The sequence below is a fragment of the Camelus dromedarius genome, chromosome 20 (genome assembly GCF_036321535.1).
Source record: "Camelus dromedarius isolate mCamDro1 chromosome 20, mCamDro1.pat, whole genome shotgun sequence".
Lineage (NCBI taxonomy): Eukaryota > Metazoa > Chordata > Mammalia > Artiodactyla > Camelidae > Camelus > Camelus dromedarius.
In genome coordinates, this window is record NC_087455.1 from 2,197,717 (window position 1) to 2,209,952 (window position 12,236).

At 59.8% G+C, this 12,236-nt stretch overlaps 1 protein-coding gene across 1 annotated transcript; it reads right to left on the reverse strand.

Annotated features, from left to right (window-relative positions):
• Positions 1-6,378: 6,378 nt before the first annotated feature.
• Positions 6,379-11,160, reverse strand: C20H8orf90 (chromosome 20 C8orf90 homolog). The gene is given in 3 exon segments (XM_064476650.1): positions 6,379-6,534; positions 6,536-6,891; positions 11,082-11,160. Coding segments are annotated over 3 exon segments (591 nt in total).
• Between the last annotated feature and the right edge of the window lie 1,076 nt (positions 11,161-12,236).

Sequence of the window (12,236 nt, forward strand, 5' to 3'; positions counted from 1 at the left end):
TTTCACAGATAAGCCCGAGGGCCTGGTGAGCAAGGGGCTCCAAGTGCACCTCTCCTGGGCCATTCGTGCATCTCGGCCACCACAGACAAGTCCTCCTTCCTCACTGAGCCTGTGTCCCCAACACGCCCACCTGTCTGCAGGCCTCCACTGGGCTGAGCCTGCCCCTGCCCCAACCCTGGGGTTCTCCTGCTCCCCCGACTGCCTCCTCCGCAGCCTCCCCATGGTGGGGGATGGAAACCCCGTTCCTCCCGCAGCTCTAACGCCAGCCTCGGGCCTCCCTGAGTCCTCGCCTCTCTGTTCACGCTGACCTTCAGGAAACCACACCGGCCCCGCCCGCTTCCACTCCGTCTCCAGCGCGCCTCACCTGGATTATCACAACGGCCTGTCTGGGGCCCCACCTCCACTCGAGCCTGCCCCCGAATCTATTTTCAACCCACGGCAGGAAAGCGTTCCTTCTAGGCCAGTGTTCCTCAGTTTTCTTGCAGTATCTCCCCCTCAACACCTAAGGAGCCTTTTTAGGCATGTTTTCCTGATTTGCCCTCCGCGAAATTTTAAGACCACAGATGAACTGTCATCTGTGTGCGCTGTGTGTGTATCTGCGCTTCAGACAGAAGGACTAAGGTTTCCTCACCCCCCCACCAAGAGCCAGGTCCTTCCCTTGGGGTGAAATTGCCCTGGCTCGTGGATGCGTGTTTTACAGCATTAATGAGATCATGTCATTTCTCTGCTCCAAACCTACACATAGGACAAGCCAAAGTTCCGTTAATCAGGCCCTGATCCTACGTGAGAAGCCAGCATCCTCCACTTCCGCCCACCTGGGCCCCAGTCCTACAGGCCCCAGGAATGACACCGCCATTCCATCCACCTGGGCCCCCCCCCGGGGCCCGCCTCCCACCCCCAATTCCCCGAGGGCTCTGCTCAAATCGCCCCTCTCTGGTGGCCTCCCTCTTCCTGTTTGTCTGAGGGCAGGGGTTCCTGGCCTCCCGCCCTGTCGGGTCCCAGAGCAGAGAGCCCCTCTGAAATGCAGCAAGTGCTCAGTGACTCCTATGAAAGAAGTAGAAGGTGGGACGGGGGAAGGCAAGCCCTGTAGAAGGAAGGGGAAGGGGACCCCCCTGAACCTGCTTCCACGACACTGGCTCACAGCCTCCTCCATTTCATGATACAGATAAGGAAACTGAGGCCCAGAGAAAGGAAGCAACTCAACCAAAGGTACACTTCCCCGTCTGCAGAACTAGGAAGAAACCCAGGACTGTGGCAGGGCCGGCCGCTCCAGTGGGTGGCCTGGGCAGTCACACAGGGGCCCCCAAGCTGGTTTAACACTCTGCTGACACCATCCTGCAGTTCTTACTAGTTTTGAACATGGGCTCCTAGCATCATTTTGCACTGGGCCTGTGCACTCTGCAGCTGGTTCTGCCTGCAGGAGCCTGTATCACTCAGGAGAGGCTAGATTATGCTGCAGGAGGAACCAGCCCAAAATCTCAAGGGCTTGCCCTGGCAGTAAGTGCTCTGGTCCAGAAGCAACAGATGTTGTGATGACCACGACTCGCTGGCCAGCACTAATCACCAACCCCACCCAACCACAAGGGGCCGGGAGAGCAGCCCTCCACCCGGGGAGGTGCAAGAGGCAGAAACAGGGCACATTTGGTGAACTACACTAGTGACTGCACAGAGCCACTCTGGCCGCTCTGGCCGTCCAGCGGCCCCAGTCCTGAGCCAGAGCCAGGGTGGAGGCCCTGAACTTGGCCTTGAGCTCTTCATCCAGGCAGCTGCCACCAGCCTCACCCGGCCCCACCCTCATTGTCATTCCAAGCTGAACCTGGGCTGCATCTTAGGGGGAGGAACGCAAAGTGGTCCTCGCAGCAACTCAATTAATCCTCCATCAGAAATTCTAACACAATCAATTTGGGGAACCGGTCAACATCATAACACAGTAATTAGGAACAACTTTCAACTCTCGGTTTCCTTTGAAGATTGTAATTGCAATTAATTAAACATCCTCGCTGCTCCTCAGAGTCTGTTCCCGAGGAACCTGGAGCAGAGCAAGGAGGGTGGGGGACCCTGACCCCTGTTCCCAGCAGCCCAAGGATCAAACAGGAGCCTTCTCCTTTGAATATGGAAGGGCATGAAGTCTCCGTCTCCTGGGAACGTTGTGTTGGCTGGGAGGTAGAGGGAAACCAGCCTGGGGTTCTGAGCCAACACCCTGACTTCTGCCCTCCCCCCGGGGATCCCCAAACCCCTCTGCTCAGCAAGACTATATCCTCTGGTTACATTTGCATATTCAGGGCCGCCACTGCTGCCGAGCAGGGTTCCAGGGGCAGGGGTCCCCAGTGAATGCTGACAGGTCACAGCCCTGCCCCACGTGCTGCTGTCCCGTGATGTCAGTCACCTGGCAGGCTGCTCACGCCCCGAGCACAGGGCGTGGAGAAAGGTGTGCTTGGGGCCAAGCAGCAAGCAGCCCAGGCTCCAGGCAGAGAAGCAGGAGCCAGGACAGAGGAGGGTGGACGCGCACTAGCTGCCGGGAGAGTGGGCAGTCCTGCGGAAACAGCTGCCTCTCTACCAGGCTCCCACCGGGAGCCAGGCCGGCCCAAGGGCTGGAGCAGCAGACCCCACACCTTCCCCCGGAGGCCCGCACGGAGGCGCTGTGGCAGCTCCCACCTACAGCTGAGGGCCCAAGCCTCTGGAAGCAGCCAGGCCAGTGGATGGAGGACCCCATGTTCTACCAGAAATTCGCTGTACCCCAGAGCCTGGGCTGTAGCCACTGCCCACCCCAGCCAGTACCGGGCCTGACGTCGAGCGCTTGGCCCCTGACACAACGGCCACAACATTTCAGTGCAGACCACCGGGCTTGGCTCTGAGAAGATGGCCGAATCTTCAGCAAGTCAGTGGGAGGAAGGCGGGGATGAAAGCTTGCTGCTTTTGTGACTTCTAAAAGAAGGTGCTTCCCTCCAATTTCCAAAAATAATTGGAAGCATCGTTCTTAAAATTCTAACCCCTGAGCAGCCCCAGAGAAGTTAACAAAGTCAGACGGGAGAGGCACGCTGCCCCAGAAAGGTCAGGCCTGAAGAATATTAGAGCAGTGGGGCACAGTGTATTCTAAGCATCCCAGCAGCCAGAGCAAAAAGGGCAAGAAGAGGCCCCTGGCTCTCTCCGTGATGGAGGGCAGGTGAGGGCCCTGGCTCTCCCCATGATGGAGGGCAGGAGAGGGCCCTGGCTCTCCCCATGATGGAGGGCAGGTGAGGGCCCTGGCTCTCCCCACGATGGAGGGCAGCAGGGGAGCCTGAGTGCCAGGAGGGCCTGCCCAGACACTCATCCAAGGGGTAGTGAGCAGATGTCCTGATATTGCCAACCCCCAACCCGTGGGCTGCTTGATGCAGGAAGTCTCGCCTCCCTGGGCTCTCAACCCCAGCACTGGCCCCGGCCCTGAGTGGGGATCAGGAGACAAGTTAGATGATGACTCTGCTTCACACGAAAGGGCACAAGCCTCGCTGTGGCCACTTCTGATGGAGCTTCTCCCAGGGAGCAGCCTAACTATCTGGAGGAGAAAAATATGTGATTTGGCAGAAAAAGTCAGCCCCAGGGCCAAACCCCAGTGCTCACACCTCCTGGCTTCAATGGACATGGCAGTCATCTCCCCGCCATCCCCTCCATCCTCCCCAGCCTGGGTCACTGCAGTGTTCCTGGCCTTATCCGTACAGTCCAGTCAAGGCAAAGCCACCCTCTGACCACATGCCTGGGCCAATCCATACAGAGTCCTCGCTGGTTCAGGAGCGGGCACATGACCCTGCCAGACCAATGGGCCATCAGGGAGACTTCTCAGGGTTTGAGATGGGTTCATTCTTCCATGAGAGCTCCAGGAAGCCAGCAGCCTCTCTTTTTCAGTGGCCAGGGAGACTGAAAAGGCAGGAGATGCATAAGCCATGCCACCACCATTGAGAAACTAGTCTGAGGACAGACTGGATCAAACCTTACCTGAAGCTCAGTTTCTTTCTGCACTTTTCAGTCACATAAACCATTTTTGGACTTTTTGTGGTTTAAGCCTGTTGGAGGCAGGCCTCCTATGGCTGTAACATGGAGTTCTAATAACACACTGGCTTATACCGTTGGACAAGTCCCTTCCCCTCTCTTGGCCTCAGTGTCCTCATCCGTCCACTGATCTCGCGGGACTGGAGGGAGGCTGAGACGATGTGGTGGATGTAAAAGGGCTCTGGGACTCTAGAGCATTCCACGCCCATCAGGGGAGTGGCTGTTCATTGGACAGTGCGTCTCCCTTCTTGCTCACCGTGCTGTGGCCTCGTAGTCCCTGCTTCCGGCCCTCTGACCCATGAGGCTTTTTTGTACTGTGCATCCTTTGCCTAGAACGCCCCCTCTGCCTGGACCACCCTCCCCCAGTGCTTACATGACTGGCTCCTCACTCTTCCAATCTGAAACACTACCTCCTCCAGGAGGCCCTCGTGACCACCCTGTTTGAAATGAGGTCTGCCCCTACTCATCTTCTTCATAGCACTCACTACTATTTTACTTTTGTTTAATCGTATCTGTCTGTTTCTTTAATAGCTTACTCATCTGGGGCCTTCCTCCCCTGGGCCAGCACCTCCCAGACGAGCGGTGGTGAAGGGCCACTTTCCCTTGCCCACCTGTCACGGACCAACACTCTCATAAACCACGTTAAAAATGTGTTTCTAGAAAAATTTTGACTTAAAAGAACATACTAAATATGAACCCCAAATTCTTATGATTACACTTTATAGTCATAAAACTACTCTGTCAACTTGTTGTAAAATGTCATACACAGTTACTCCCATTGCTGCTATTCTCCTGCGAGGCGCAAGCTTGGGCCCCCACAGGGCAAGGGGAGAAGCGACGAAGCGCCGGCTTCCCCACCCCTGGGGCGCGACGGCTTGCTGCGTGCCCCAGGCCGTCTCCCGGGGTCGCAGAGGGAACTCAGGTCGCCCACGGGGCTAACTTGCTGTGCATCACGCCCCTCACTGACTTCCTTCCCTCTCCGTCTCACTTCCTCAGCCCCCTACCTGTGTCTCCAAGTGTCTCCTCCCACATAAACTGCCTGCGCTCACATCCGCACTTAGGGACTGTTTCTGCGGAAACGCAAGCAATTGATACGCAGCATAAGCTGCGTAATCCCAGTGTCATTACTGCCGTTACCCTGTCGGGAGCCCGCCGCAGACACTGGGCATCTCTGCAAACCTGGAGAGACAAGTCCGCAGGTGGAAGGGAGCCTGGAGCAGGGCTGGGGTCTTATGGGACTTCTGGCGGGGGGTGGGGGCGTTGGGGAGCCCTTGTCCAGAGTCTGAGCCCCTCTCCTCTGGAGCTGAGCATTTCCTGCCACTGGTTCTCCAGAAAACCAAGCAAGACTCTGGAGAAACCATTTCTGCCCACAATCAGGAAGCTATAAATAAATCATGGATTAGAAGAAAGGGGAAAAAAGCTCTAATTCCATCTGCACTCAAATGAGAATGCACCCTCCCAGCCAGCCTGTCTCCCTGCACACCTGGGATCCAAACCCCCAACAAGAGGAAACCTGGGCCTTTGGCCTGTAGGTCAGAGAAGGAAGCCGCCGGGGCCATGCCTGCAGTGGCGCTGTGGCTGCCAGTCACCCACAGCGGACAGGCCTCTGCCAGGGCTTGACACCTGCAGGGGGAGGCACACTCAGGATGCAGGCCAGGCCACCAATGGCCGTTCTGCCTCATCCCCATATGGGTGGGGCCGAGGGGGCCAGAGTCACCTCCTCAGCAAAGCCAGCTCAGCAGGGCAGCAAGGGAGCAGGCGGTCTGGGGACTGCGCTGTGTGGTGTCCCTGCCCTGGCATCCCTTCCCCTGTCACCCCTTCCCCTGTCACATCCTCTCCCCCATGCACCCTGTACTCGCGACTCCTGCTGTCCCTTCCCCTCTGCTCTGCTACCAGCTGCCCTTCCCTGTGCCTCTCCTTTTGCCCCCTACCTGGATCCTAATTCCCCCCCTGTCCTGGAAAATGGGAACTTGGAGTCAAACACACCAGAACCAAATCCCAGCTGCTCCCGGAGGAGCTGGGACCCCGGGTCCTGACCTGCCTTCCAGATGGGGACACTATGCCCACCACAGGGCTGTGGCCGGCCCTGGCGGGCAGGCGCTGTGATGGAAGGCCAGTGCCCAGGGTGGCTATCCCCGGTCCTCTCCCTCCCGCGGCTGCTCGGCCTGGCCAGTCCGCGCCGGCTCCCATTCAGACCTCACTCCTTTCTCTATCCGCCTGCATCTAGGCAGATGTCCCGCACCGCCGCTGACCAGGCCTAGCCTCCAGTGTGGTGCCAGGGGTCCGGCTGGCACCAGATGCCCTTCCAGGTGTGTCCGGCAAAGAGCCTCGGGGCAGGAGAAGCAGAAGCACTCTTTATTCACTTTGTCCAGTATCGAGGATCGGGCTAGCCCAGCCTGGGGGCGCCCCCGCCTGGGGACGCGGCCTCGGAGCCCCCGGGTCCCTGGAAGGCCTTGCTGGGGGCGGGGGCGGGAGCGAGCAGCACCAGGCTGGGCCGGGGCCCGGCGCCCGCGTGCGCGTAGCTCAGCGCCAGCTGCTCCAGGCGCCGCTTGCGCCCGGCTGCCTGCGCGGTGTCGTGCAGCGGCCGCAGCAGCGCGGGGGGCGGCGCGCCCGGGCCCCACAGCAGGAAGTCGAAGCCCGCGCGGTCGTGCGGGTCGTAGAAGAGCGGCCCGCGGGCAGGGTCGGGCCCCGGCGGCCAGGCGAACGGGAAGGGCAGCGTGAAGTCCTCGGTGAGCACGCGGATGGCGAAGTCGTCCTCCTTTCCCAGCGCGCGGTAGGCGCGCCCGATGCCACGGAAGTGCGCCTCCCAGAGCTGCGCATCCCCGCCATAGATGTCCGGGAACGGGGGCTCCGGGGGCGCGGCGGGACCTGCGGGAACTGGTCCCAAAACAGCGGGGGATCAGCGACCACCTGCAACCGGCGGGGCAGCCAGGAGAGGGACCCGAGAACCTGCCAGCCGGCTGAGCCATGAAAGCAGGCGAAGGAGGCCATGTGGAGGCTGAGAGGGGAGGAGGCTCACCCCTGAGGGGACAGCACCAACTGGGAGGTGTAGAAAGGCCCTGAAGGCTGTGGAAGAGTGTAGCCGATTAACACTATTGGGGCAGAAAGTTCCAGATGGGGAGGACTCAGGATAGCTTGGCAGGACCATGCAGGGCCTGCAGTGGATCTGGCCTCATCCCTTCAGTGGACTGGGGCAGGGGTGACGTGCTGGCTCTCAGCTGAAAGTTGCTCCTGGGTCATGCAGAGAACAGACTGTGGGGGCCCAACCCGGAGGTCAGGTCAGATCCAGGTAAGGATGATGGAAGAATGAAGGAAGGACGAGGACAGGAGGAGCTCTCAGCAGGGTGGACACTGAGGGGCCAGATGCCAGGCCTTGGAGATGGAGCTGGGGATGAGCCAAGGGGGAGGAGCCTAGCCAGGGCACAGTGACTCTGGGAACAGGGGGCAGAGCAGCTCCACGGGAAGGGGAGGGGGATGTCAGGCTGGAAGCTGGGCTGGTTCTGTGTCTATCGGATACCCTTCCCCCACCCACTACCCTACCCCCTTGGAGTACATCCCAGGAGAAATGGGGATCACTCTAGATCTCTGTGGCTCACCTGTGGATTCCCAGGAGGCAGGGCGTCTGGTGGAATTCAGGGGCCTGCTCTCAGAGTATCATGTGTCTGTGGACACAGCACTGTGCCCCTAGTTTGGGGTCCCTGTGCCCTTGAAGCCCATCCATGGCCCCAGGCAGTGGCTCAAGCCACTGCTCCATGCCCACACCCTGTCTGGGCTGCCAAGTCCAGCTCTGGGCCCCTCATTCAGGAGAGACCCTTTCTTTCCTTCCTTCCTTTCTTTCTTCCTTCCTTCCTTCCTTCCACAAACGTGCTTAGGTCTGGGGGCACTAAAGTGAGCACAGCCCAGGAAGGCATGTAGACAAGCCTCAGGGGACACAGGACAGACTGGGCAGCTCCCTAGGGACAGGAAGGATGGGGGGCCATGCTGGGATACAAGGACAGACTGGGCAGCCCCCTGGGGACAGGCAGGATGGGGGGCCACGCTGGGACACAAGGCTCTGACCGTGAATTCCCCTCCTCCCAACACTCCCACACGGGGGTGAAACACTCAGGCCATTTTAATGGTGAGGAGACAGACGCAGAGAAGCCACACACTGAAGCTGACTCAGGCTCCACTGTGCCACACCCTCCTGGTTCAGGAGCCTCTGGACAATGATTCTCCTCCTTTCACACAGGTACCCGTGGGGCATCTACTCAGGTTCCACCAGAGATGTGAACAACACACACTCAGCTTCTCCTGTGGGCCAGGGCCAGGAGCCAGCAGACCTGGGCTGAGGATCCTACCTTCCACGTGGGAGAGCCTGGGCCAGTCTTTTAACTTCCCAGCACCTCAGTTTTCCCTTTTCAAAAAAAAATGGGAACAATCAACCCTGTTCTGCCGTCCTCTCAGATGAGAAGGCAGTGACGAAATTCTTTGTCACTGGAAAATGTTCTCCTAGCTCAGCCTGACAGACAACACCAAAGCAGCTGCTTCCAGAGCCACTGACACAGGCGGGAGAGGCTGTGGACCAGCTCTGAGTGGGGTGTGAGGCCAGAGGGACCGGCTTGGGGCCTGCTGCACTCAGCACCATGGACAGGTCCAAGGCAGCCCTGTAGGAGCCTCAGATTCTGGTGGGGAGAAGGGCAGTGCCTCCAACCTAGACAGACCATCCACCCCATCTAGCAGGACACCTCCTCCCTGAAGGCCTCCAGGGTCAGTGGCTGGAGGTACAGTCTACCTGGTGTCCAAGCCACTGGCCTGGTCTCATACTCAGTACCAGCAAGTGGACAGGCAGTTGGGATGGGCTGTGGGGTGCTGCTGTGAGTCGGGGGGGGGGGTGAGAGAAAGCTGTGAAGAGGGGGGCTGTAAATGGGACCCCAGGGGAGGAGAGGGCCCCAGGGCACAGGAGGAGTGACACCCTCTGACTTGCATTTAACCAAGTGAGTCTAGTGGTTGAGTTGCAGACAGGTGAGAGGGGTAAGGGCAGCATTATGGAGATCATGAAGCAGCCAGGGTAGCGATCCAGGGGAGAGGGACTGGGGCTCGGCCAGGGTGACGGTGAGAAGTACTCAGTTTCTGAATGTATCTTGAGGGTAGAACCCACAGGATCTACATGTTGGAGGGGCTGGTAGGGGTGGGAGGTGGAGAAAAGGAAAGATACCGAGGTTTTGGCCACAGCGACTGGAGGAAAGGAGTTCCCATTTACTGAGAGAGGACCATTGGGGTGGGGAGTCAAGAGTCTAATTTTGGATAGGTGATGCCTTCAGATAGGCAGGGGAAGAGGTGCAGAGGACAGTTGGCTAGGAGTCTGGAGTTGGGTCGGGGGCTCCAGGCTGGAGACAGACCCCTGGGAGATGGTATTTAAAGCCACAGAACCAGAGAAGATCACCAAGGGCATAAGGATAGAAAGAACAGAGGCTTGAGAAGCCAGCCTGGGGCCCTCGACCCTCACCAGGCCAGAGGGAGGAGAGGGAGCCAGCAGTGGTGCAGGAGGAGACCCTGGGGTGTGAGGATTCTGGGAGCCAAGTGAGGAGGAGGGGAGATCCTGAGCCCTGAGCTGTCAACAGATCCCGTCAAATGAGGCCTGAGAACTGACCACAGGTTTAGCAGCATGGAGGGCATCGGCGACTCCAACCAGAGCTGCCATAACGAAGTTCTGGAAACGAGGGGCCGTGTCCAGTGGGTTCAAGGGCACGTGGAAGGGAAGGGTTGGGAGGCGGCAAGCGGCAACCGCCTTTTCTAGGGGTTCTGCTGTAAGCAGGGAGCAGAGAAATAGGGCGGTGGTGAAAGAGGAGTGGGGTCAGGAGACAGAAGAAATAACTGCATGCTTTGTGCTGATGGGAAAGATCTCATAAAGAGAGAAGATGTCAGGATACAGGAGAGGAGGGTGGAGAGGTGCTGGGTGATGGCCAAGCAGGAGGCCAGGATGGGACAAGCAGAGACCTGGCCTTGTCTGGGAGCAGAGGTTGTGCACAGGAGCTGGCAGGGGAGCACAGAGCCCGTCGCACAGGTGCAGGTGGCCCATGGTACCCAGCAGCTGTGGGAGTCTTCTGTCTCCAGGAAAGAGGGAGCAAGGCCAGCAGCTGAGTGTGAGGAGGGGGAGGAGGAGAGGGGGCTTGGGGAGGGAAGGTGCAAGGCTGTTGCTAGGAGAGAGGCGTGACTGCACGGGAGGAAGGATGCAGGGGACCCGCATCATGTCACAGAGTCCCCCTGCAGCTCGCAGTCAGGAATTTAAAGAGCATTAGTGTGGCTGAGTTTATCCCCAGCTCCACTCAGCTGTATGGGTGCTGGTGAGGAGTAGGCGGGGAGCAGAGGGGTTGCCAGGCTGGTACAATCAAACAAGAGGTGCCCAGGGAAGGGGGTGTGAGGGTGTGAGGATCAGGGCACAGCTGGATGAGCAGGGAAGGCAGGAGGGAAACTGGACAGGCGGGAGGAGGCGGGGAATATGCTAGAAACAGTGGACCTCAGTTCTGCCCACGGAGTACTGGAGTCACTCCAGATGGGGGTCAGAGGGGTGCAGTCTCGGTGCTGAGAGGGTCAAGGGCAGGACCAGGGTGTGGGTGGCTGGATGGGGGACATGTTTCTTGGAGAAGAGTCTGGGGGACTGCGGGGCGAGGGAGAGGGAAGAAAGCACCGATGTGATGACAGCAGAGATGGAGGGGGGTCAGTGGCCACAGCACAAAATTTAAGAAGTAAGGAAGAGAGACCTCCAGTGGGGGTGGATGATTGCCCCTCCCCAGTATGGGCAGTGGGTGTTTCCTTCTGAGGACCTAGGATCCAGCGCTGGGGTTTTAGGGAGGTGGTGGGGGAGGGGGTCCAGAGAATGATCTGGAAGGGGCCCTGAGGAGTGAGGAGGACCCTGGCCAACCTCCAGGCTCAGGGGTCCAAAGGCTGCAGGACAGCAGGAAGAAGAACTGTAGGGGCAGAGGTCGACGCCCCACCCCCAGCATGGCTGTCTGCTCTCCCGCATCCTCAGAGCCGCAGATGCCTCGGGCACCCTTCTCCCCCATCCCTTACCCCACCATGTGCCTCACCTGGCGTGGTTACCGGACCAGGGGGCAGACCTGCCGGGCTGGGGTCCTTGGAACAGGGGGAAGCCATGTCAGCAGGCTGGGGTCAGGCTTGTTTACCCAGCTGCCCTGGAAACTGAGGGTAGGGGGCCTTCTAGGGAGGAGAGAACCTTGCATTTAAAGGGGCCCCACCCGGAAGTGGGTTAGGGCTGGGTGGGGGAAGGTCAGCAGGCACAGGGACCCCTCTGCGTTCCTCAAGCTGTCAGGAGTGGGGACCACACCATCCCATCCCATTCACCTCCCTGGGTGGGCCCGCAGCACAGGCTCTCCTGCCCTCAAGAAGGCGGAGGTGCTCCCAGGCACGAGCCCCAGCCCCTAGCACCTGGGGAACCGCCTCCAGCCAAGAAGTCAGGGTCCTGAGTGCCACTGGGGTCTTGAGAAGCAGCACCCACACAGGGCTGATGCCCTGCCCCGCGCTCGCTGCCTCCCACCCGCCAGCACTTCTGGAGCCCCTGCCCCGGCAAGCCCTGAGCTGGGAGCATGGCCAGCCCTCGGGCCTCAGAAGCAGCCTTGGGCGCGTGGTGCCTATATCTCACATGACCTGATGTGCTTTCCATGGTCCCGTGCCCCAGCCACATGGGCCACCAGCTCTCGGGGCAGACGTCAGAGCCAGCTTAGCTCAGCCTGGCGAGCCCCGGGTGGCAGCTCGTTATCCGTGCGGCGGGGCTGAACCCTGTTACTGACGCGCTCCTTCTACAGGCCGTCACAGCACTGTGGACGGGCCGGGCCCACTAGTGCTCGCTCAGCCACGTGCAGTAGGCGGCATCTCAGCTGTGGTAGCAGAGCCCTCAGTACAGCAGCTTCAGCAAGGTGGAGCCTTGGTCTCCCTCCTGCAGCCGGCCAGCTCCCCAGGCTGGTCCAGGGCCCAGGCTCCTTCTGGCTGTAGCTCCGCCCCCAAGGGTGTGGTGTCACCCGCTGAAGCCCCCACCGCATCCCTTCCCAGGAGGAGAGGGGTGGGGGCAGCCACGGCCAGCAGTTTCCTTTACGAACAGGAGGGGAAGCTGTACACTTCACTTCTCAAATGCCAGGGTGGGTATTAAGTCACGTGGTCACTCTTGGCTGCAAGGGAGGCTGGGGAATGCAGTCCACACCTGGGTGGCCAGGTGC